Genomic DNA, 27300 nt, shown 5'->3' with positions numbered 1-27300 from the left:
TTAAAGAGCAATCTAGACTGCAGATGGCACTGTTATAAATAGTGGCAGAGGTTGCAGTCATGAGTCAGTTTATCAGAGACGCTATTTGAATAAACATCAACTGAGTGCCTTAAAGTGTGCTGTATTTTTCAAGTGAATTCATGTACATTATAAAGTGTGTCGGTATTTCTGCGAATTTATAAACGTGTATAATAAACACTGAGTGACCATTTAATTCTGTTGTTGTACATTTTAAATAAATAAAGAGTTGTTACAATTTTCAAACTACTAAACGGCTTTTATTTGCAATCAAAAGTATCCGGTTTATTTAAAGGATATAAACCAGCGTTTTGAAAAGGTTAAAACGTAACAGTATATATTGAATTTTGTTTTAAATTTTTACAAAAAAAATCAAATGCACCTCTAGTTAACTCGATTTTGCTAAAATTTTTATATTTTTATTTTTGACAGCAAAATAACAACCACAATAATGGATAATAACTACCTTGACAGCAAAATAACAACCACAATAATGGATAATAACTTCCTTCCATATTCACATTCATTCGATTCTTTAATTGTTTCAGTAAATATTTCTAACACTGTATTTAAAAAGAAAAAAAACAAATTTTTAACCCCAATTTAATTGCCTCGTTACAAATACATAAGTAAATTATGGAAATTTAAGAAAACAAGACAAACAACAATAATTAAATTTGAATAAAACTTTTGTCTCACAAGACCAACAAGAATTTGTGACCTTTTTTTTGCACAAAAATTCTAAAAGAAAAACATTTTTCTACATTTATCGTCTGCTTGTGTTGAGAAAATGTTTATGGAAAAAATGTCTTTAAGGATATTAAATCATTTTGGATATTAAATCATTTGTTTCAAGATTTTTTCTAAATGACTTAAATGTTGTTTATTTATTATCGTTTATTTTCAAATTTATAATCCAGATAAGCATTTCTGAGTAGAGTGAAATGAATTGGCTTTAAATATGAACTAATCTGAGTTGTTCTCATGAGAAAATTTGTTAACATATTATTTTAATATTGTAATAACGTTGGAGGCAAGTTCTTACCACGTTCGCTTATCTGAATTTAAATAAGTCATTGTCACGTTTCATAGTGGTTTAAAAACGTTTTTTTTTTGTAATAATTTGGTATCTCGGGAACTATTCGAGATATTTCTACGAAATTTCACATGGTTGGAGCTGATTTGATTGATTTGATTTACATTTATTCAGCTTTCTAGCGCCAATGAGGGCCAGTGTGTGGCCCCGCAATGTTGGTCACCTCTGGTTTAAATTTTATTAAAAAAAATCGCCAAAAATCCAGTTCTGATCCGAATGAGCTGAAATTTAAAACATAAATAGTCCTTGAGAGGATCACAAAAAATATTCTTACATTTGTAGTTTATCTCTATTCGTTTAAGAGATATTTAGGTTTATTGATTTATTTTTTTAATCTTGCTCGATCTTTTTATGTTTATACCCTACACCACCATAGTGGGGAGGGTATTATGCGTTTGTGTAGATGTTTGTAACGCCCAAAAATATTAGTCTAACACCCACCTTAAAGTATACCGATCGACTTAAAATCACATTCTGAGTCGATTAAACGATGTCCGTCCGTCTGGTTGGCTGGCTGGCTGTCCATGTAAACCTTGTGCGCAGAGTACAAGTCGCAATATTGAAGATATTTCGATCAACTTTGGTACATATTATTTTTTCGGCCCAAGGACCAAGCCTATTGAAACTTGCTGAAATCGGTCCATTATTTCACCTAGCCCCCATACAAATGTCCTTCCGAAATTGGACTTTATCGGTCATAAATGTTTAGTTTATAAATGTATCTCCACAAATTGCGATCCAAATAAGTTTTATATATACAAAATTCATTTCACCAAATTTTGTTACGATCGGTCCATAATTAGTCATAGCTCCCATATCACTTTAACGTGCATAAATCGCTTAATAATGATGGTATACTCACAAAATTCAACTAAGTAAACTTTCATATGGACATAAATAACACGACCTAATTTCATGGTGATCGGTCCATAATTGGTCATAGCCCCCATATAAAGCCCACTTCCGAAAATCACTCAAAAATATAAATTATTGAAATTAGGGAGGGTCTAAATTTATTTTTAAAAAATCAGCTATATTGACGATAAAATTCTAAATAAAATAAAAATAACTTGATAACAGTTATCTCGTCCCTATAAAAAGTTATACGCATCCAAAATTGGAACATGTCAAAAGGGCCATATTTTTTACGTTTTTTCCCAAAAAAGCCCATATAATTTTTCTTTTGTAAAAAAAAAATTATTCGGAACTGTATACAATTTTTATGTGATCCATAAAGAAAACTTAATTTAAAAGCGTGTAAAGTAAAATTTGATTCCATTAAGCGGACGTAACACCCCCCCAGACCTATCAATACTTTTCCAATTTTTAAAAAATATTTTAGATTTGAGTAAAAAATTCTAAAATGGCAAAGCACCTTTCCTCGAAAAAGCTCCATATTTGTATAATCCCATATGTTTCTTAAATACTTACAAAGTTTTGTTTTACTATACACGGTAAATAACGTCACAGTGGGCACTTTTCTAAAAAACTCAGTTTTTGGAACACTTCTTACCAGTTTTAGGAATTTCGGTATTTGCAAATAAAAAATGTAAAAAATTATAATGCCATTGATTTAAGGACATTTTAGTCTATATTTGTTCCAAATTTTTGTTAATTTTTTTAGTTCTTAAGTTAAATGACATCCCAAAAATTTATAAAATTATTTAATTTTCCTAAAATATCAATCTTCAAGTCCTAAGGTTTGCACAAATACCAAATACTTATATAACAGGTGTTTATTTACTTCTCAGAAGATCCACAAACCTGGCCCCCTTTGAAAATTTTTTACGTTTTTTCATACAATGCCTGCAATTGAAAAATGTAAATAAGAAGAAACAAAATTTCAGATTTCTTTATTTGTTTTGCGTACTAATGTCCCGTTCGGGACCGTAAAAATGCTTATATCACTTAATTTATCCAATTGTAGAAAAAAGTTGACAATTCATGAGCCCTTAAACGCTTCCATGCTACAATTATTAAGTCTGTAACCAGAATTAATCAAAAAACACAAGCAAATCGTTAGGACTAGTTCCGCGACTGGTCACAGGGTATCTAAAAGGTGTCAATTTGTTCCTGCCTAGGCCAACCACAGGGTAAAGTGTTAAGAATCCTTCATATAAATTGTTTGAATCAGTATCTTTGTTTTATATTGATCAAACATAAACTTATTTTATTTAATTAAGAAATCTAGTTGTTATTTCCTTAATTATATTAAAAACTTAATTAAAGGCACTTAACATTAACAACAATCTAATTAGAAATAATATAAATTGTTTATATTTATTCACTATTAAATTGTATATAAATAGGTTCTTTTAAATACATCTATTTTATATATTTCTATATTTAAAAGCAACAGCTACATGTTGCACAAACTTCCGCTGCTATTAGCAGCTTTTTGAAATAATTTTGTATGCTAACTTTTTGTGTTAAAATATAAAAAAGAAAAACAAACAAAAAATAAAACTTTAATTTAATAGTTTCCTATAAATTAAAGAGGAAACTAAAAGGATGCATTATAAAGGCTTTTAAAATATTGCATTTATAATGACTTCTCTGCTGTGGCAAAATTTAACAAAGAGTTGGGATTTTCTTTGCAGCTCCTTAAAGGTGGCAAACGTGATGGTATTTTTTTGTTTTAGCTGTTTGCCATAAAGAGCTTCCGTTGCTTTTGATGATAATGGTTCATAAAACAGCAAAGCGGGCGAGAAGTGAGAAAATGAATTTAAAATATTTTTTTTTTCAATATTTTTTGCCTTATTAAAAATCTAAGAAAAAGTTTTTGTTGGCAACATCCTGTATATACAGGAAGTGGTGTTAGAACCTGTCAAAAGCAACTAAAAATAGCATTAAAAGTATTAGAAATAAATTCAATTATATGTATGCACTTTAAAGTGTAATACATACATGTTATTCTAGAGATACACACTTTTTTTTAGAAAAATATAATATGTAGTTTCAAACTATATACCCTTACATAAGTACTTGTAGTTTTTATTGGAAATTTTCATACACCATTCCTTTTTTACAGCTGCTATGAAAAATATCTAAAGCAAATACTTCGCAGGTTGTTTATTTAAGGACAAAAGTGCAAAAAAAATACAAGATAAATCCAACACAAAGATGTTGGAGTTTACAATTCCTGGATACAATAATAACAATTGTTTCTTGTTCAAACGATGTTAGTTTAAGTGCTAGTTTATTTAAATTTTACACAATTGGGGGATTCAAACGGTCTGCTATTAGGTCGTATTGTCATAATGTCGTAAAATATTTGGTCAATTCACAAGGTCTCTTATCATGTCATAATGTCCTAATATTTCACAATAGTTTTTATTGCCTATCAAGCCAAAAATGTTCTAAAATTATACTACTCTGTATGCTATGTTTATTGTGTTATCATAACCAACCAGCAGAGACCTGCGCCGAATGCCTAAGAGTCGGTTAAGCCGAGCCGATATATTAGGACATTATGACAATATGACTGATAAGAGACCTTGTGAATTGACCAATTATTTAAGTTTAAAAAATTGTTGTTGTGCTGCAAACAAAAAAGTGTTATTTATGACAAAACAATAAACATATTGTCACGAAATTGTACTTGAATTCAAATATAACGATTTTAAGGGCTGATTTAAAAGTAGCATAATGCTTTCAAATAACATTGCTGTAATAGCAAACTGTAACATATCTGTGGGCATTATTAAATAAAAGCTTTCAGTTGGCCATTGATCGTGGGTTGGCAACGCTGTTTGAATTCGAATATTCAGTTAAAGAACATTGTAGAAAGTACACCACAGATGGCGAATGATCTAGAATATTCGAACTTTGACAGTTAAAGAGCAATCTAGAGTGCAGATGGCAGTGTTATAAATAGTGGCAGAGGTTGCAGTCATTAGTCAGCCTTAAAGTGTGCTGTATTTTTCAAGTGAATTCGTATACATTATAAAGTGTCTGTATTTCTAAGAATTTATAAACGTGTATAAAAAAACATTGAGTGATTATTTAATTCTGTTGTTGTACATTTTAAATAAATAAAGAGTTGTTACAATTTTCAAACTACTAAACGGCTTTTATTTGCAATCAAAAGTATCCGGTTTATTTAAAGGAAATAAACCAAACGTTTTGAAAAGGTTAAAACGTAACAATATGGTCAATTCACATGGTCTCGTATCATGTCATATTGTCCTAATTTTTCACAATGCTTTTTATTGTTTTTCAAGCAAAAAATGACCTAAAATAATACTACTCTGTATGCTATGTTTATTGTGTTATCTTAACCAACCAGCAGCGACCTGCGCCGAATGCGTGATATATTAGTTCAAAAAGTCGTATTAATTTTGAACTTTTTTGTTTGAGACACAACAAAAATGTGTTTAAACTAAAATAATATTTTACGACATTATGACAATACGACCTAATAGCAGACCGTTTGAATCCCCCAAAAAAATATATTATATTTATATTGATAAATACATTTGAACATATTTCTTAGTAAAATAAAAAATGCTAACAAATTCAGCTGTGTCGAATCTTATATATCCTTCAAGATAATCACCCCTATCGACAATAACATGTGAAATTTTGTTCCCGTTAAATATCCATTTCCCTCGAAAGGAAAATTGCTATAGTGATATTCCCATGAACTTTTCATTCACAATAGTTAATGTTGTTCGTAACAGCTGTTTATTGTTTACAAAATTCCATCTAAAAATTTCACAACATGGGGAATTTTTTCATGTGAAGATTGAACATATTTTTGGTGAAAAAAATAGTTTGAAGGACATATTTAAACGACTCAGAAAGTGATTCTCATTCGCTAGTTATACTTTAAGGAGGATATTAGACTAATATTTTTAGGCGTTGCAAACAATCGCAAAATACCATACAAATTCCCATGAAATATTCATTTCCTTCGACGGGAAAATTGCTATCGTGATATTCCCATGAACTTTTCATTCACAATAGTTAATGATAATAGCTGTTTATTGTCTACAAAATTCCATCTAAAAATTTCACAACTGAGGAATTTTTTCATGTGAACAAAGTTGATGAACGTAAAATGGAAAAAGGGAACATCTATCATGTGAAATATTGGACTCTTTTGAGTCTAAAAATAATCGATGTTAAATTTGAAAATTGAGAAAATTCAAAAAATTAAGTATTTTGGGAATTGTGGGATATGCATTTCCTAAATCGTACATTTCTTTCCACCTCTACATTTGCTTACAAAAATTGTACCAACAGAACAAATTTTAATGCTATTCTTTTTCTTCTTGGACAAGCACTCTGTGGATAAACCCTACTCATACAAAGCATTGTGTTGGAACTAGGAAAATAGGTTATGGGAAGGAGGAAAGAGGGAGAGGGTGTTTGTGAACATTCGAATTGAACTTTCCTACATTAAAAATGACAGAAAACTCTTCGGCAGGAAGTTTGTTCCAAAGAACGAATTTTCCCTGTAGTGTGTTGTGCGGTCCACGGGCCACAACTGGATGTGTTCTTGAAGAAAAACGTGAATTACGTAAAAATCTGGGGGGATCTACTAGTTCTAGTACTAGGAACTAGTTCTCTAATTTCATCAGAACACATTCCATTGTAGTAACGATAGAACAGTGAAACGGAGCCAACATTGGACTGATTCCCCAGCGAATCAATAGAGATGGATAACCTACTGTCACCAATACTCACCATCGCCCTCTCCTGTACGCGGTCGAGAAGCTCTAGAATAGACTTTGAAGCACCGGTCAATAAATGGGAGTTGTACTCCATTTTCTGTCGGATATATGTGATGTAAATAGTAAGGAGATCAGATGGAGTGAAGTAATTCCTACACCGTTTCAGAAATCCGAGACACTTGAATCCTTCTTTCGACTATTGAAAAATGTGTTTAGACCAGCGGACATCACATTGTATTCTGATTCCACAATATTTACACCACCCATAAATATAAATGAAGTGTTCGTTTTTGTGTCAACATGTAACACTGAGTCTTGCGGGTGTTCAAAGCGACTCTATTCGCACGACCCCATTCAGAGATTGTCACAAGGGAATCTCTGACAGGCTTGGTCTATACCTGAATGAATATGAATGCAAAATAATAGATATGGTTGGAAGTTTGACGTAGAAGTTCGTTTAGAAAAATAAGGAATAGAGTAGGAGAATGAACGGAAAATGCGGTACCCCTGAATTTATATTGAACTCGTTTGAATTTATATTGAGATCCCATCTATATCAACTCGTATAGTGCCATCTCTGAGAATGCTCGATATAATTCGTGAAAAGTTACCTACACCTAAAGCAATTAGTTTTGATAAAAGTGCACAATGCCACACTCTATCAAACGCCTTGAAAATATCTAGAGCCACCACTTTACTTTCGCCAAAACGGTGAATGGAACAACACCATTTCCGATAGGAAGGCTAGAATGTCTCCCGTAGATCGTCCTCTTATAAAGCCATACTGCCGGTCGCTGAGTTAATTGTTGGAATCTAAATATTTAACAAGATGGTAGTTAACCCTACCCCCCATAACTTTGGAAAGTACAGAACAAATTGCTATTGGACGGTAATTTTCGGGGTTATCCATCTCCCTTTTTAGGAATTTGTGTGACCTTAGCAACCTTCCAACATACAGGAAATATGCCAGCGCGGTATGAAGTGCTGAAAAGGTTAACCAATGGACTAGCTAGCGTCGAAGAACCCTTCTTCAAGACCTGTGCTGGTATACCATCTGGCCCAGGAGACATATTTACGTTGAGATCCGATAAAACCCTTTCCACAGCACGAGCTCGAAATAATATATTTGGCATAGTCACTAATTCTCTTTGGAGTTCGGGCAGTGGTTGATCACTTTCCGGCAAAGTGAGAATTACTTGCGAATAATTCAGCTAAAAGATTAGCTTTATCAACCGGGTCAGTGAATGTTTGGTCAACAGAATTGAGGAACCAGCATTATCCTTTACTTTTTTAACGATTGAACAAAACCTTTAACTACCCCGGGTAGCAGTAAGAACTTTAATACGAAGGCGTTACTCGTATTGAGCTTTTTCGCGCCTTAGTACTTTGGCGCCCGAAGATCTTGCCTTTTTTGCGTAGATACAAATTTAACGTTTCATAGCTGTTTGTGGAACCTTACAAAGTTCCGAGAACAAAAAGGAGGCGGAAATGGTACAATAATTCGAATTACCGAGAGCTGCAAGAACATCCATTTCATACTTTTCAGGGTGTGAGGTGAGAAATAGGTCAAGAGTATTATGTTGGTGACCTTCAACGCATGAAATATGAGTTGGTTCATTCACTAATTGCACAGGGTGGTTGTGGGAAGCGAATAGCTCAACATATTGTCCTTATGTAGTCGTGTGGCCAGAGTGGCGAAGACAAGAGAAGTTGTGAACATTGAAATCACCAGCAACTATAATTCCAGTGCTCAGACAACTCTCAAGCATCTTCAATATGATTGGAAAGGGCATCGCTTGATGGCGTAACATTCCTTCCCGCATTTGGACTTCTATAAAGAAATCCGAAGTGCAAATAGTGTGCCCTGATTTTGAATTTATTCCACAGCTAGTTAAATTCTCCATCATATGTGCATAAGGATTGATGGTACTAGTATGTATATTGCAATGCCCCGATGGAAATTAAAAAGCGAAAATACTGTGGATCAGCATTCTTAGATACCTGGTTTTCACATAAGGCGAAAACATCCAGCCGATGGAGACAAACGTTAGCATACACTGAGAAAAAATTCGCCCTAAACCCAAGTATGTTACAAAAATCGATTCTGAAGCAACCTGTCATTAAAAAAAAGAAAGTCTAAATCAATTGTCCAATTTTATAGCACATATATCTATGTAATTAATTGTTTTTAATTAACAAAATACAAATTTTTGATCACCACCACAAATTTTATTTTTTGGAAGGGATACAAAAATTGGAGAAACGTTAGACAAAGTACATAAATCTCAAAGAAGACTATGCTGTAAAATAAAATGATTTTTTTAAACAAAAAAACATGGTTCCATTCAAAAATGCACGGACTTTCTGATTCACCCTTGTAATACTTCTGTGTCAACTAATTTTCTGTTGCTTTTATCGAAAAACACCTATGGACATAATCGAATCATTCGATTGGCAACAATTCACGACGAATCTGTGCGAAGTAAATTCTCAAACTTGAAGAAATTCCCGAAATTTCCCGGAAATTCCCTGGCAATTTTCCAGATTAGGAACCCTATTTATAATACACATTTAAAGTTTTCCCAAAAATCTCATTTTAAGCTAACTTTTCGAATCCACCAAAGTACTCCCAGAGCATGATATTGCAAAGTTTTGTAATTTCACTATATTATACATTTAATTAACTTTCTGAAAATACCGAACACAATTATATTCATAATCAAATCATGTACGACAGCTTGGAAACCAAAATACTATTAAATTTTAAGCGTGATTCTAAAATTATTTAAACTTATTTGCATTTTTTTAAAAATCCTTTAAAATAAACTCTCTTTCTATTTATATTTTTTATATAATTTATTTTATTTTATTTCTTAATCAAATTTTTAAATATTTTATTTTCTTGAGCATCATTCGACATTACTTTTTATTAAGTTTTTCATTAATCAAGGAAATTCATCTTATAGTCTATACTGGTCAGGCCTTAGTCATCTACGTTGGCTTCCGGTACCCACAGCTCCTTAAATATATCGTAGAAACTAAAGTATAAAGCAGTCGTCAAGCCACTCTTAAACAATGTCGGATACATGCCCTTATAGAAGCCCATTATGCCTTCCTCCTTCAGCGTTACTCGAACACACTCCTTAATGTTCGCACATTTCTGATTGCGTCCAAAGGTTTTGCGCGACTCCTGGAAGCCCTGCAGTTGCAAACGTTTCTTAATAAAATCTAAGGGATAAACGACCACCTTGGAAATAACACCAGCCATGCAGCCATTGACAAGACCCCACACTACAGGTGGATGATGATGATCAGGACTGACAATATTCTTGTAAACATCGTTTAGTTGATGATAGAACATAAAGTTGAAACCGATAAGGGGACCGATTTGTATGAGAGTGGTGCCCAGACCACGGAAAATGCCATAGAAGCCTTCTTTCTCAATAATGGAGGGCACCAGTTTTGTAATACTTGTATCCCTTAGATGAGGATCCTGGCCGATAACGCGCGTCCTTATAACATCGAATGGCATGGAGATGGTGGTGCCCACACAGCCAGCCAGACCGCCACTTAGAAATTGCCTCAAGTGCTTGCGCTCGCGCAAATTTTCATAGTGACGCAGCTTCAAATCGATTTGTTCGTACGACCAAAACTGAAATACCGTATAGGTGATGGTCAACAGTTGACCAGCATTGTGACCCTTCCAAAATGCCAACAGACCCTCTTCTTTGTAGATCAAACGAGAGGCTTGCATCATTGACGTATACTTGGAGGTGGGGGGCAATTTATGGGCGCCATTCGTTAGCAAGGGCATGTGCTTGCGCACCGGTTCCACTTGCAATTGGAAACGTATCTTCAGTACATCGAATGGTTGCGTTATGAATCGCGTTATAAAACCTGAGGCTGCCCCGGCAGAGGCTTGTTTCAATTGTGTGACCACGGAATTAAATTCAGGAATTTCTGGTTCCTTTTTTTTCATTTGTGGAAATGGTACTTTCGACATTTTGCTATATAGTCTTGTTGATTCTTAAAGTCTTAGTTGTGAGGTTTAGGTTTCTCTTCTTTTTTTGTGTTGTTGTCTAGTTTAAAAGGAGTTGGGGTGAGTTACAAAAAGAGTCTGTAAAGAAATAAAGGGAAAAAAGAGTTAATAAGTAAATAAATAGATAAATGATTAATTTGCTAGGAAAAACTAAAATTAAACTAAGTATTTATGGACTTTTATCAATGTTTCTATAGTAGATGCTTAGGAGCAATTGGTTTCCATCAAGATAGATTTGTACATGCAGGATAACAACCCATGACATGTAGTGTACAGTGGTTAGGAACAGCTATCCATTTAAAAGAGCATTTTGGCAGCCCTATGTTTTAAATACTTCTGGTAATAGCTTGACCTGGTAACAAAAATATCCTCCTGATGATATAATTACGACATCTGTTTAATGAAGGAATAATCATCGAAGAGTCAACCTATTACAATCGATATGTCTCCTAATTTATACATTTTAAACCACAATAAATTGTGTGATTAGTAGTTTCCTTAATTTAGATGTCCTTGAAATTACTGATACAAATCATAAAGGATTTCCTTCTATATTTCCATTTAATTTCTCATTTATTCATACTTATACTCGCCTCCTTTCCTTAACCTACTTCCATAATTCATCTACACTTTCCCTATTAAAACAAAATGTTCATTATCATCTCAACTAGAAATGCAATTAAATTCAATTATTGATTTTCCAACTAAAATATGTTATTATGATTTCCTAATAAACACACACTCCTGCCATGGTTGATACCTATCATTGCTAAACTGTCTCAGTAAATTTCTAATAAGGAGAAATGCCCAACAAATAACCACTCAAGCGTTTTTAATAATTTGACATTGTGCGGTTACTAATTGCAGTCAAACACACATGTCCCCAAAGTCAATTCATAATAACCGCTCAGGCAGATGCTAAAAACGCAAGATGTTTTTTGTATTAGTTTGATGGCAAAATTGTATACAGAGAAGGATTCAAAGCACTGGGGTACTATAGATAGAGATGTAAATAATAATTAATACTTAGCAAATAATTGAGAACCATAAATATGCATATATTAGATATGTACCAACAAATAGTTGCCAAGTTTTCTAAGCAATAGCGAAATATTGGTCGTAGATCCACAAAAGTATACATTGTTTCTTTTTTACCTTTTAAAAATGGTGGTTTATTTCCTTTAAATAAACCAATATTTTAAACATTGTAACAACTCTTTATCTATTTAAATTTACACAAAGATTTACATAAATAGTCACTGTCTTTCAATATACACACTTTATAATTTACAAGAATACACTGGTAATACAGTTGATGTTAACGTTAACAGCGCTTACGATCAGTATGACTGCTCTGAAACTCGCTGTTACTATTAATATACACAGTGCCATCTTCAAGTAATTTCATGAATTATCTAACGGACAAAACTAGACTGTTCTATTTCCACAATGATCACCAGAGCTTTTAGCAGCTTTAATGTTAATGTTAGCAGCTGATAAGTAGAAGTTTCTACTGATGGAAATGTTTATAAACGACGCACAGTGGCGCCATTTGATTTTTATATTAGTTTGATAGCAGAATTGTGTTCAGAGAAGGACTCAAATCACGAGGGCACTATAGATAGAGATGTAAATAATAATTATTAGCAAATATTTGAGAACCTTAACTATAAATATATTAGATAGGTGCCAACAAATATTTGCCAAGTTTCCTAAACAATGTTAAATTCAGTTTGTCTCACATCGAAATATTGGTCGTTGACAAAAGTACTAGGGCGGGTCAATAAGTCCGTGACTTTTTTTTATTGAAACACAGTTTTTTTTTGGATAAAAAAAAACATTTTATTTTTCAACATTGTCTCCTTTAAGCTCTACACACTTTGTCTAATGTTTCTCCAATTTGTTTATCCATTCCAAAAACTAAGATTTGTTGAGGTCATCAAAATAGGTGTTTGTGTGTGAGATGATCTCATTCCGCCGAACCATTTCTTAAGTTTTGGAAACAAGAAATAGTCAATCGGTGCTAAATCCTTAGAATAGGGCAGATGAGGGATAATTCATTAATTTTTGCCATGGAAACTGCACATGTGTGCACCCTTGCTTTGTCCTGGTGAAAAATAATTTTTTTCTTGGCCAAATGCAGTCGGTTTTTTATCAAATCCTCATTAAATTGATCCAACAAGTTGTAGTCAATGTGGATTACACCGCTTGAATCGCAAAAAATGGTAACCATGACTTTATTGGGTGTCAGACCCTCCTTGGTCATCTTTAGCACCAAGAAAACCTCCGTTTGACTGCTGTTTGGTCTCTGGTGTTTTGGTGGATCCAAGTTTCGTACATGGTTGCGAAACACCGCAAAAACTCATCCATATTGTAGTTGAACAACGCCAAATACTCCTGCGAATTTGCCAAAAGATTCAGTTTGTGGTCGATTGAGAGTAAACGTGGCAACCATCTAGCGGAAAGCTTTCTCATACCCAAGAGATCATTCAATTTTGAAACCACTGATCCACTTTCGCACTTTCAATCTCCGATCGGCCAACATCAGATCGTGAATTTGTTCAATTGTTTCGGATGTAGAGGCCTCAACTGGGCGTCCAGAACATTCGGCATCTTCCGTGCTTGTACGGCCACAACGAAATTCAGTAAACCTCTTTTTTACCATTTAAATTAATGGTAGAGAGTTCCCATAGTATTTATCAAGCTCAGCCTTGATTTGAGTGATGGTTTTTTATCGCAACATAAATCCCTTTTTCCATATTCTCCTCAAGTCACAACACAAACTAAATGACGCAGCTTGCTCGAATTTTGACAAGAGTCAACTGACAGATGCATATTGACAGGATCAGCGTTTTACTTTTAGTTAGAAGGCGGGACATTCAAAAACTCACGGCATTGCGCAACTTATACACGACTGTTTTATCGCAAAATTTTGCTCAACGATGAGGCTAACTTTTGGTTTAACGTCTTTGTTAATAATCAGATTTGCTTACAGACTCCATTACATCCAGATTTTGGTGGCATCAAAAATTAAGCCGAAGCTCGCGTTACAGTCAATGGAGATCATTACCACAGCATGATCTATGATTTTTGTTTGAAAACATGAGATGTGGTTTCAACAGGATGGCGCTACGTACCATACGGCAACCATAACCATCGATTTATTGAAATCAAAATTGATCGAAAACTTGATTTCGAGAAAAGGACCTATCAATTGGTCTACAAGGTCGTGCGATTAAACACATCTCGATTATTTCCTGTGGAACCACGTGAAGTCACTTTTTCATGTTGATAAACCAGCAATAATTGACGACTTGGATACCTAAATTGTTTGGCCAGCAATGATCGAAAAATTGAACGCCCCACACGTTAAGCCCATGTATTGATCTTTCGAATAACAAACATTTTTTGATTAAAATTTACTTTTTTTTATTATTTGTTACAATTTCAAGTTTTATCCCGATGCTTGCATTGAAATACATCTACAAAGTTCAATTTTACCAATGATATTTTCTAATAATAGAAAATATTGTATAAAATTTATCAAGCAAAAGTCTGAAAAACTGTTAAGTAATCTTTCATTTCAGTTGGCTCCTTTCCAACGACACCAAACACTAATACATAAATCTATTAGCATATTTAAATGCTTAATTACATTGGGAATCATTATATGCAGAAAATAACTATCAATGATTTAAAAAAAAAATAATAACCTCAAGGTTGCAAAGCCTGTTAACAAGCTATTAAAGAGAAACTAATGTATCTGTGTTTGACAACATTAAAAATCATAGAGAATGTCACCTAGAGAAATTACAAAATATATAATTTGTACTTAAGTTTTTAACAATTAGCCATCCTTCCATAAAAACTATTGACATTACATTCCAAGAAAAATACTCAGGCGTATACGTAATATTATTAATACAATTAATTTTCATACAAAATCAAAAACACTCATACGCAACAGTGACATTTCAAAAATATCATCAGCACACAGAGACTGAACAAAACGAAAAATATTTTCAATGAAATTTAACAGAAGTTCAGTATAAATATTGATATTTTTTAAACATACATATTGATAGTAAGTAAATTTAACATCTTTGACAGAGTGTTTTAATGATGTCAAAGTGCTTGAAATATATGTATGTATGTCACCAAACCTTGAAATTAATAAGACACTCACACAAATGATAGAAAAAAAATCGCTGCATTTTATCACTCAATGACAAAACAAAGTTTGCATAAACAAATGTTAGAAAAACTTTGCAGAAAAAAAAAGAACTATGATTAGAACTTATATGACAGTTAAGAACTGTTAATATACACGCCTGTACGCACATACAAATTGTGAATAAATTCGAAAATAATCCATTGATTTTTATGATCGGTATCTCATTTTGTTCCTATTACATGTGGCTTTGCGATAAAGTAATAAATCTAAACAATATCTGCCGTTTTCGATTTTTCATGATTTTTTTAAAACAAAAAAAAAATATTTTTTTTTAAAAAATATATTTTTTGCTTCAATTTGTTATTATAACTCCGAAACTACTGAGCCCATTAAAAGGCATTATACATGTGAAAATTTGTTCATAGTATGGGGAAAATATTTTCAAAATTCAATCATTCAAAAGAAGAACATTAACTACTCAATTTTATGTATATCAAACAAAAAACTAAGATTTGGGAAAATGAGGGAATTCACTTAATTGTAAAAGAATCAATAAATTTTTATGATCAATATATCATTTTGTTCCTTTTACAGTGGCTTTGCGATAAAGTAATAAATCTAAACAATTTCTGCCGTTTTCGATTTTTCATGATTTTTTTTAAAACAAAAAAAATTTATATTTTCACATAAAAAATTTATTTTTTGCTTTAATTTGTTATTATAACTCCGAAACTACTGAGCCGATTAACACGCAATATATATGTGAAAATTTGTAAATAGCATGGGGAAAATGTTTCCTTAATTCAATCAATCGAAAGAAGCACATTAACTTCTCAATTTTATGTATATCAAACAAAAAAACTAAAAATTTGTGAAAATGAGCGAATTCACTTAATTGTGAATAAATTCGAAAAGAATCAATCGGTTTTTATCTACGATATCTCATTTTGTTGCTATTATATGCAACTTTGTGACAAAGTAATAAATCTAAAATTTTTTTGCCGTTTTCGATATTTCATGATTTTTTTAAAGAAAAAAAAAATTATATTTTCACATAAAAAAAATATTTTTGGCTTTAATTTGTTATTATAACTCCGAAACTACTGAGCCGATTAACACGCAATATATATGTGAAAATTTGTAAATAGCATGGGGAAAATGTTTCCTTAATTCAATCAATCGAAATAAGTACATTAACTTCTCAATTTGATGTATATCAAACAAAAAACTAAAAATTTGTGAAAATGAGCGAATTCACTTAATTGTGAATAAATTCGAAAAGAATCAATCGATTTTTATCTACGATATCTCATTTTGTTGATATTATAAGCAACTTTGCGATAAAGTAATAAATCTAAACAATTTCTGCCGTTTTCGATTTTTCATGATTTTTTTTTAAACAAAGAAAAATGATATTTTCACATAAAAAATATATTTTTAGCTTCAATTTGTTATTATAACTTCGAAACTACTGAGCCGTTTAAAACGCATTATATAAACCGATTAAAGGTTATGTAAATTTGAACTTTTCTAAGCTTACTTCAATAATATCGGACTAACGCTTTTTGAGTTATCATAAATTATGTGGAGAAACATCTAACGCTCTCTGAAAAATTTGTTTTTCTTTTTTTTTCTCAAATAAGTATTAGTAATTTAATAGTAAAGTGTTATGTATAGTGTTAAATTCACCACTCAATAACGTTGCTCGTGGGTTGAAAATTCATCTTAGTAGTTCTCAGTGGCTAACTAATTCGATGTAGCTGAACTAGTTCAATGAAATGACATTGTGTCATAAGAAAAAAAACATTTTTTTTTTATTGTTACGAAATTGTACTTGAATTCAAATATAACGATTTTAAGGGCTGATTTAAAAGTAGCATAATGCTTTCAAATAACAGTGCTGTAATAGTAAACTTTAACATATCTGTGGGCATTATTAAATAAAAGCTTCCAGTTGACCATTGATCGTAAGTTGGCAACGCTGTTTGAATTCGAATATTAAGTTAAAGAACATTGTAGAAAGTACACCACAGATGGCGTATGTATTAGTAAGATCTAGAATATTCGAACTTTGACAGTTAGAGAGCAATTTAGAGTTCAGATGGCAGTGTTATAAATAGTGGCAGAGGTTGCAGTCGTGAGTGAGTTGATCAGAGACGCTTTTCGAATAAACATCAACTGAGTGCCTTAAAGTGTGTTGTGTTTTTCAAGTAAATTCGTGTACATTATAAATTGTGTCTGTATTTCTGAGAATAAAAAACATTGAGTGGCTATTTGATTCTGTGGTTGTTGTATATTTTGAATAAATAAAGAAACGGCTTTTATTTACAATCAAAAGTATCCGGTTTATTTAAAGGAAATAAAGCAAACGTTTTGAAAAGGTTAAAACGTAACAATATTTATAGTCAATTCCAATTAATAATAAATAAGAATTTAATTTTAAATGATTTTGGGTTACAAATGTCCATTTGCATGCAAATCGCAACCCTGATTATCACCAATATTTACAATCTATCAGGCCCATAAATAAGATAAGTTTAACAATGAAAATGGCGGCAAATATGCTCTCCTCTCTACTATTTCTTAACAAAATCAACAACATCATCATTGTTATCATAAAACATGTATTGAGCAAACATCAGCATAGTTTTTTTTCTTACACTGAAACAACCTAGCAGTTTTACAAGTAGTCAATGTATCCCTTATTCATTAATGTCTGATTACTTGGCAGACTCCAAAGTAATGTTAATTGGTTACTTTTTACACCCCAGGTAATCTATTTATGTAGTGTAGTATTTTTAAATCTTTTATAGATAAAATCCATAGTTGGAGACTGTCAACCAGCACTGCTGGGAAGGTCTAGTGTGTGTGTGTAATTCTTAAATATAAAACTGTACTTAAACTAAATTATACTCTTAAACTAAAACAAAATGTTTGTGCCAACATAGAGTAAGTACCCCACAAACTAACCACTTGTTTAAAAAATTATACTGTTTGGGTGTGTGTGGGTAAAAAAGAATTCATACATACGGTTTGTAGATAACGAAATGTAAATACAGTGAGAGAAAAAACAATGGAAACTTTTCTTGAAAACTATGTTCCGTATGATTTAAAAATGAGGGATTACGTTTTTAATAACTTTATACAGGGTTTATCAACAAGAACTTTGTTTTTAAATTGTGGCAACACCAACAACATGATAGTTTTGACATTTAGTTTTTTGACGTATTCGTAGTAGATGCATTTGCAATTATTACAATGAATTCAATTTCGCTCGAAAATCGCATTAAAATAATTAAAATCCGTTATGAAGATGGTGGTTCTGTTAAAGTTACATTTCGCTGGTTTTTCTGAAAAAATTATTTTTTCAAACGAAGCCCATTTGCACTTGTCGGGGTATGTCAACAAGCTAAATTGCCGCATTTGGGCTTCCGAAACTCCTAGAGCGATTATTGACAAGCCTTTTTTATTCCAGGCGTGATTGGGACGTTTTTTTAAAAAAAAAAGATGAGGCTGGAAATGTGGTAACGGTCAATGGATAATACTATGCTAACTCAATTTTGGCATATTATTGATGACATGTGGTTTCAACAGGATGGTGCCACATGTCACACAGTCAATGAAACGATCAATTATTGCAAACCAAATTTTCCGATCGCAAAATTTCACAAAAATCAGCCGTTAAGTGGCCAGCCAGATCGTGCGATTTAACACCACTGGATCTATACGCAGCCTAAAAACTTTCTTCCAATTGGGGTGGCGAAGCACACTGGGTCAGCTAGCTATGGAGAACTTTTATCGGATATTTGAAAATAACTAAGTCTTTGTTACAAAAATTTTGCATTTTTTATTTTTAAATTAAATAAATAAACAGTCATTTGAAGTTTGTAAGGAAATACTCGTATGATCAATATTTTTCAATGAGTTCGTGTCATTCTTTATTAACAGGTTTCCTTGCCTAGTCTGCAAAAGGTAGCCTGCTACATCATCTGAAGCAATTATTGTAATACAATTTAAAAAATTTAAAGAAATCTTAAGATATTTTAACTGATTTGTTTTTAGAGAAATTGGATGAATCATTGAATGAAAAAGTTTGTTTTTCATTTCTAAATTTCGAATTTTTCTACTGAAAATAAATTAAAAGTGAAAACCGAAGAATAATTGTCGGTTTCGGTTTCGAGTTTAGGCCTTGAAAAACCGCGGTTTCAGTTTCGGTTTGTTAAAACCAAACACGAAACTCTAGTTTATACGGTTCAAAAGTGTTGATTTTGACACGGAAGACAAAGATCTCACAGGCCCACCTAAAACGTTATAAGACCATGAATTCTAGGCATTACATCATGAAGATTGTTGTCAAACTCAACAAGAGCTTGTAAAATAATTGGAAGCTACTCAAGCAGCAATTTCAAAACGTTTGTGAGCAGCAGGATTCATCCAAAAGCAGGGAAATTGGGTACAATACGAATTAAATCCGATAGACCTTGATAGATGATTTTGTCCGTTTCCGAATTGAAGCTTGAACGCTATAAAATAAAATAATTTTTGCACCGAATCATTACTTGTGATGAAAAATGGATCCATTACAATCCGGTCAACCAGCCAAATCGACATCAAAGCAAAATATCCATGGCGCTAATGCAATTCTCTGTATTTGGTGTGAGCAAAAGGTACCTATCTATTATGAGCTGCTGAAATCTGACCAAACCATCACAGGAAACCTGTACCGAATGCAAGTGATTCGTTTGAAGAGAGCATTTGGCAAAAAACTCCGAGAATATAGGCCAGACATGAAACTGTTGCAATGCCTGTTGAAAAGTAGTTCGGATTATGCGGTTGGTAAGTTTTACCTCACCCGCTTAACAGTCCAGACCGTACCCCATCCATCTACTATTTGTTTCGATCGATGCAGAACACTCTCTCTGGGACACGCTTCATTTTGCAAGACAGTATTTGAAATTGGCTTGATTCGTTCTTGGCCTCAAAAAGATGAGCAGTTCTTTTGGCACGGAATCCATACGTTGCCAAAATTTTATGGTGATTTTGATTCGAATGAAGACATATCTCTATTAAATTTGGCTCATACTTCTGTTATCTACCCAAACTGCCAAAATGGAGAACAAATTTTCCATAATAGAATTGTTGAATGTCTCACCTACACAGTTATTTATTTTGTTTTGGTCAGAAAATTTAATCAAAATGATTAGCTTTCAAACAAACCATGGTGGTTAATAAACTAACCACCCCATTTTATATTTTCTTATTCATCATAATAAATTAACTAAATTAAAAGTCTTAATTATAAACTTATACATATAAAACCGTGACTACAAGAGTTAAAAGCTTGTTATGAAAAGGGACTTAGCACGTTTTCACACTAAGCTAACGATATCGACCCCTTTGCGCGAAATTATCGTATGTCACAAATACAAAATTTTACAGGAGAGCTTTATTATTACATTTTTTTGCTTTGGCTGGTTTCATTAATACCAAATTATAAATGCTATACAAAAACCGATTTAGTAAATTAAATTTCACATACGTTAAAATTATCCTAAGTAGTAATATTTCCATAAATATAGCGAAAATAGGTATAATATTTTACTATTTAAAAATGTAATATACGATAATTTCGCGCAAAGGGGTCGATATGTATTTAATATTTTTATTATAAATGAATCTTAGATTTTAAACAAAGTTTGAAGTTAGCCCTTGTCTGTAACTTTTCGTTCATTATTTTAACATATTCTTATTTTATTATGTTTTTTCTTTTTCTTTTGGGGTGGGGGGGTTAACATTATGGCTATTGCTGCCTTTTCTACTGTTATTATAAACTATCTATAAGTGCTTGTTTTGGCTCACTTTAAAGGTACTTGTTAGAACAAAAAGTCAACAATATTTTTGTAATGACAACGACGACACCCTTAATGCAAGACACTCAATCCGTACTCACATACAACCAAACTAAGGCAGGCCAACAGCCAGTTACACAGACGTATGAATGTCCTCATGTTTTTATATCATTAATTAACAAGTAATTATTGCCATAAACACTGACACCACAACAAAAAAACAAAGAAAGAAAAATAGCAAAAAAACTGTGTGTCAAGCATAAATTTTAATTTCAAAGAACGACTACAACAAAACCACAACAAAAGCATAAGAGTACATGAAGAAATACTTGTATTTATTTAAACATAAAGTCGAATAAATAAACAGCTCCTTGAGCTAAAATATTTGTATTTTATATCTACGTCTTATGCTTGGGGTTTTGGTTTTGTTTTTAGATTATTTTTAGAAAAAAAAGGTCACACATAGTAATTATTAGTATACGATTAATAATAAGAGAGTAAAGTGTGTAATTTATAATAAAAAAATATAATTAAACTTGGAATAAAATTTCAACTATAACTTAGGGTGCAAATGTGTTAAGTCGCTTTTCACAAATTTTACCAAAGACAGAAAAAACAATTTCAAATTAATTTTTAATCTAGGTTAGCACTATTTTATATTTAATAACGTAGTTATACTCAATTCCATTTGACTATGATAACAATTCTGACAAAGAAAAATGGACTTATCATGTGAAAAATTAAATAATTGTAAAGATTTTTTAAACAAAAAGTGTAACATTTTGTATTAAAATCAAAATTTTCATAAAAGTGGACATAACACGTTTGCTAACTGAGCTAACGAAATTATTAAAGTATTCGCATTTATGTATTATGGTCACACAGTGTTGGCTAGCTAATTATCTAAAAAGCCACTAGGGCTGTAAGAAATAAATATTCCAGCAAAAACTTGACAATTGAATGAATTGGTCAAAATATACAACATTTCGATATCTTTCCAAGAGAAATTCCAAATATTGAAAAAATTTACCTTTGACCTTTACGATTTAAGGGTTAACTTTTTCCGATTTTAGTAAAACTTTCAGAGTATATTTGGAATAATATTCTGAATAAGTTTTGCTTAAAATTCATAACAGTAAGGAAATAGAGCTCATCGCCAAATAATTGGTTTTTCTCGAAAATTTCAAAATTTAAATCACAGGTACGGAAAAACTATAAGAGATATTTTCATAATTTTTTTTCACATTTTTATTCCCTATTATATTCTTAATAAATCCCAATTAGATGATCAAAAAATTCTGAAATTTGTTTAACAACATTTTTAAAAATTTGAAAATGGAGTTTTGAAACTGCCGTTAAAAAATTTTTATTTTTTTGTTCATACCTAAGAATAGGTTAACGGTATACTACGAAGACAAAAACTCATTTACAAGTTAATATGGACATATTTTAAGTAAAAATTAACTTTTATTTTAATATTTATCAAAATATGTTAATTTTGTTCCTAACTTTCTTGTTCTAGTTGTCTGAGACACGTTAATGGCCTGGCGAATTTTTAATAACTTTAACATTTTTTTTGACCAATTTCTGTTTTTTATGTCTCATTAGAACGAAAATTGCAAAAGTAATTTTTTAATGCCAAAATTTTTACAAAAACTGAAAAAATACATTTTTCCCCTTGTAAATGCATCTCAAAACTTCAGAGGGCTTGCGGCACGTCTTAACCCCAACCGATTTACCTAAAATTGTTTCAGGATGATTTTTTTACTAATGTTCCCCAAACTGGGGGGGTGAGAATGGCTAAAATCCAACTTTCGTTTATTAAGGGCCACCCTACTAGTACACCCCTCTGCATTACTTAGAAAGTCTTTCTGAATGCCTGGTTTATTATATGATAAATTTATAAGTAATATGTACTTATTAGACTTCTTGGACAATTTTAGAATTAACATAGAAAACAAGTAAGGGCACATTATATTCGGCTGTACCGAATCATGTGTATTGTTTAGAAGCAAAACCCTCTATCTATCATAAAATCCCCAATAATACAAAATTTTAAAAACCAATTATAGTTGCTATAACAAACATTGTAGAATACGCGAAAAACTGTTTTTTGGCTCTCCTGAAAATTTGTTTTTTTTAAGATAGAGGGTTTAGAATATAGGCCTTCGATATACTTTTGTGGGTCTGCGAAAGGGTATCACTAGACCCAAAATATTTTGGGAGACATCCTAAAACAAACCAAATTTTATTTTGAGGGGGTAACAAAATCACCTTTTGTCCGCCCTTTGCTGTAATATATGTATGGAGGATTTCTTATCAAGTGAACCAACTTTTGAAATCGATGTCTTCCGATCGGGCACACAATTTTTCAACACGATCGGTCAAGAACTCTCTGAATAAGTGGGTGTCAAAATTTCACATTTTGGCCAAACTGGTGTGTTTTCTCATCCATGTAACTTATTGTTCTTAGAAAAATGTGTCCCAAATAGTTTAGTTAGCTATTTCTTTAATCTTTCGAAAAAAAAAAAAATACCAAAAAATTTTGAAATTTTTTTTCCAAAATCATATATCGAGCCCTTAGCTCCAAATTATCGTAAACGACAAAACACAAATTTTACAGAAGAAGGTTTTTTTGATTATTTTGAAATTTGTACATAGAATTAAAAATGTTATGATGCGATATAATATAATTTCGTTCCAGCTATTTGTCTATATTTCAAAAATATTGATAACTTTTGACAATTAAAAATTCATGGAATACTTTATAGAAAAATATGACAAAAAATGTTTTTTATTGAATTTTTGCAAAGATAAAAATTGTTCGAATTGAAATTAAATTTTTATTTATAAATAGTTTTAAATGAAATTTCACAGTTATGTAGATTTTTCTAATTAAAATGGAAAAATAAAAACGAATTTTGAAATTTATTATCAGCAATCCCGCAATTTCCAAAAAAGTGTTGAAAAATTACAAAAATGGTAATTTTTAGTTTTTTGGCTATAATATCCATACCAGGATCGGGGTTATCGGAACCCTTTACAAAATAATTAGAAACATATTGAGCCACCTATAATCGGTTACTATATTTTGATATCGAATAAGCGATTTGAAAATGTTTGCCCTTAAATTTAATTTTACATAAAAATAGACGTTTTTTTGAATGGACCTGGTCCCCTCGGTATCAATGATTTTCAATTTTTTTTTTCATTTAAAATATTATGTGAAAAGTTAGCCTTTCAAAAAGTTAAATTCCTTATACATCTTCTTAGAAATTTTTTCCGATAACTTAAAAAGAAAAAAAGTACTTTTTACCAAAAAAATTTCCGAAAAATCGGCTTTTTAAAATTTTTTAAATTCGAATGCATATAACTTTGGACTTAGTCATTATTTTAAAAATATTCTTTTTCTATTTGACACATACATGTGTTGTTACTCCAATAAAGGAAAATTGAAGAAAATCGGGAAATATTTGTATCCGATGTTATCAAAAAACTGGAGTAGGATGGGTAAAAATGTTGAAAATTTAATTTTCAAATGCGAATATCTCCTAAGCTATAATAGATAATTGATAGCTACGACGAGGTATATTGTAGTGCTCGATAAGAAGATTCTATATGTATAATTTATTTGAAATCGGAACTCAAACCAAGAAATAATATCGTTTTAAATTGTAACATACCTGAGGTGTCCTACTTTGAGGGCCCTTGGTCGCGCCCCTGTTGGGCCCATGAGGTCCACGTTCAAAACTTAAACTCGACAACACTTCTTCTTTGCGCATGTGAAATTTTATTCAAATCAATCTAACCATTTATAAGTTACAGATTTATTTCCCTCTTTTTTTTCTATACCACTGTGTGTCGCTTACGATAAAATTTGTTTCTATTATTTTTTCCAGTAAAAATATTGACTCTATACATTGTTAGTCATATAATGTATTGTTACGTTTTAACCTTTTCAAAACGCTGGTTTATTTCCTCCCAATAAGCATTTTTGTTGGAATTCAAGTGTAAAACAAGTTGAATTCCAGTCATACATTCAAGCTTCAAGGGTTGAAATACAGTTGTATTATACTTGATTTCAATAGCATTCTCCAGTGAAAAGGAAACTTGAACATTACAATGTTAATATAGTTGAATTCCAGCATTGAATTACAGTGAAATACAAATCGAAAATATACTTGAATTAAAGCTTTGAAATATAGTTTAATTCAACCCTTGAATTATAGTTCAATACAAGTCGAAAAATAGTAGAATTCAAGCTTTGATTTTTAACTAGTTCTAAATTCAACAACAAATTTGGTTTTTATTATTTTTATTTTGCAAAACTATACGTACATTAAAGTTATTTAAACTGAAATCGGAATAAATTTACATTTAAAAGTATGATATCATGTAATCTTCACTATTTCTTTTTTAGCATTATCGAAATCTTCTTTAGAAGCCAAATATATGTATGTAGGTGCATTTCATCTGTAGACATTTTTGGAAATTGTTGGGATTTAGAAGGAGATGTAACATTCTGCGGGAAGTCGGAAAAAATAAAGAATATAATGTGAATCTTTTTCTTTTAATAACATATTTTGATTTTACTTACATATGTTTTGCTAATGGACTTGCTTATGTACTTTAATTCTGCTTATTAACAGTTAACATTTTTATATTAGTTCTTCTGTTTTTAAAATATTTCATTCGTTTTTATTATTTGTTTGACAAGAAAAGAAACATTTCCAAATAAGTTTGAACATTTTATAACGTTAAAAATGCTTGAAAAAGGGGCTGAAATTCAAGTTGAATTCCAATAATATTTCCAATACTTGAATTTAAATTTTTCGGTTGCTTATTGGGCTTTAAATAAAACGGATATTTTTGATTGCAAATAAAAGCCGTTTAGTAGTTTGAAATGGTATTTATTCAAATGTACAACAACAGAATTAAATAGTCACTCAATGTTTTTTATACACGTTTGTAAATTCGCAGAAATACAGACACAATTTATAAGGTACACGAATTTACTTGAAAAACACAACACACTTTAAGGCACTCAGTTGATGTTTATTCGAAAAGCGTCTCTGATCAACTCACTCACGACTGCAACCTCTGCCACTATTTATAACACTACATTACCATCTAGAAAGCTCTATTTCTACAATGTTCTTTAACTGAATATTCGAATTCGAATATACGGTCGCAGCAAACAGCGTTGCCAACTTACGATCAATGGTCAACTGAAAACTTTTATTTAATAATGCCCACAGATATGTTACAGTTTGCTATTACAGCACTGTTATTTGAAAGCATTTTGCTACTTTTAAATCGTTATATTTGAATTCAAGTACAATTTCGTAACAGTATTAATATATAGATGAAAATAGGAATGATTCATAGTAAGTTGGACATACAATGGGTCAAAATCGGAAAAAAGATTTTTTAACCTGAATTTTTTTTTTCACCAAAAGTTTGTTTTGCTAAATATTAAAAAAAAAAATTAAAAAACTTTGGAAAAAAAATAATAAATTTTTGTTTATCTAAAAATATTTAAAATTTTTATTTTGAAGTATAATTTGGTGAAGGGTATATAAGATTCGGCACAGCCGAATATAGCTCTCTTACTTGTTTATTATAATCTTGATTCGTACATTTGTCCTGAGGGCGGGCATCTTTGCAACACTCAATAAAAAATATAATTACCTGAAAATATAAAATAAAAGAATTTAATTTAAAATTTTACTTTTTTATAATTTTCATAATTAATGTATTTAATAATATTCTAATAAAAAATAATGACAAATTATTGCGCTTTTCTTTTTTAATCTTTTTATCATTTTTAAATTTCGAATTTATCAAAAACCAAAATTATTTCCTTCATTACTCAAACTTCAAACTCAAATTAGTGCAATTGTTGCCCCATTACCAGTCTCATTAATATTTTATCATTATCATTTTTTTTTTTATTTATTTTTTTTTGTTGCGCTCTGCCTTGAAGCAGATTAAATTTTTTTCTGGGGCAATCATTTCTCCTGAGTGTTCTTTTAGTTTGCGAGAGAGAGAAAAATATGAATATGAAAACAAATTTTCACTTTACTACAATAATTTAACTGCAAGGCCAATCATAATTTTCCATACTTAAAAAAGAATTGCAGAACAAAAAGAGAAAAAAAGCTGTACAAAAACAACAGCATGTGGAGGAGTTTAACTATACAAAATCCATTCAGGCATAAATGTTTTAACAGAAAAATAGAACGAACAAAAACTATTTCATGATGAGAACTTAAACCCACCAGGCTAATATTATGGAACAGGTAAAATGATGCTGCAGGCATTAAAAACAAACTGCCGGCAGCATTTAAAACTTGCAACAGTAGACACCAAAAAACAAAAACATCCAATATGTAGCAATGTTAATGGGTGGGCAGATTAAAACAGATTTGTAAAATCAGCTACTG

The 27300-nt window shown here is 31.3% G+C and overlaps 2 protein-coding genes across 2 annotated transcripts in view; one reads left to right on the top strand and one right to left on the bottom strand.

The window, feature by feature from the left end:
* The window catches only part of NaCP60E (Na channel protein 60E), a 152527-nt gene that overhangs the window by 32385 nt on the left and 92842 nt on the right, over nucleotides 1-27300 (top strand). The window lies entirely within an intron of this gene.
* Nucleotides 9624-27300, bottom strand: part of Tpc2 (Thiamine pyrophosphate carrier protein 2) — a 58936-nt gene continuing 41259 nt past the window's right edge. Inside the window, exon 2 of the mRNA XM_065511204.1 lies at nucleotides 9624-10909. Coding sequence (XP_065367276.1) covers nucleotides 9776-10795 — 1020 coding nt within the window. The 5' untranslated portion in view covers nucleotides 10796-10909 and the 3' untranslated portion in view covers nucleotides 9624-9775. The remainder of the gene's footprint in view (nucleotides 10910-27300) is intronic.

This window comes from Calliphora vicina, chromosome 5 (genome assembly GCF_958450345.1).
Source record: "Calliphora vicina chromosome 5, idCalVici1.1, whole genome shotgun sequence".
Taxonomy (NCBI): domain Eukaryota; kingdom Metazoa; phylum Arthropoda; class Insecta; order Diptera; family Calliphoridae; genus Calliphora; species Calliphora vicina.
The sequence above is the reverse complement of the archived record's forward strand: the minus strand, read 5'-3'. Positions and strand labels throughout refer to the sequence as shown.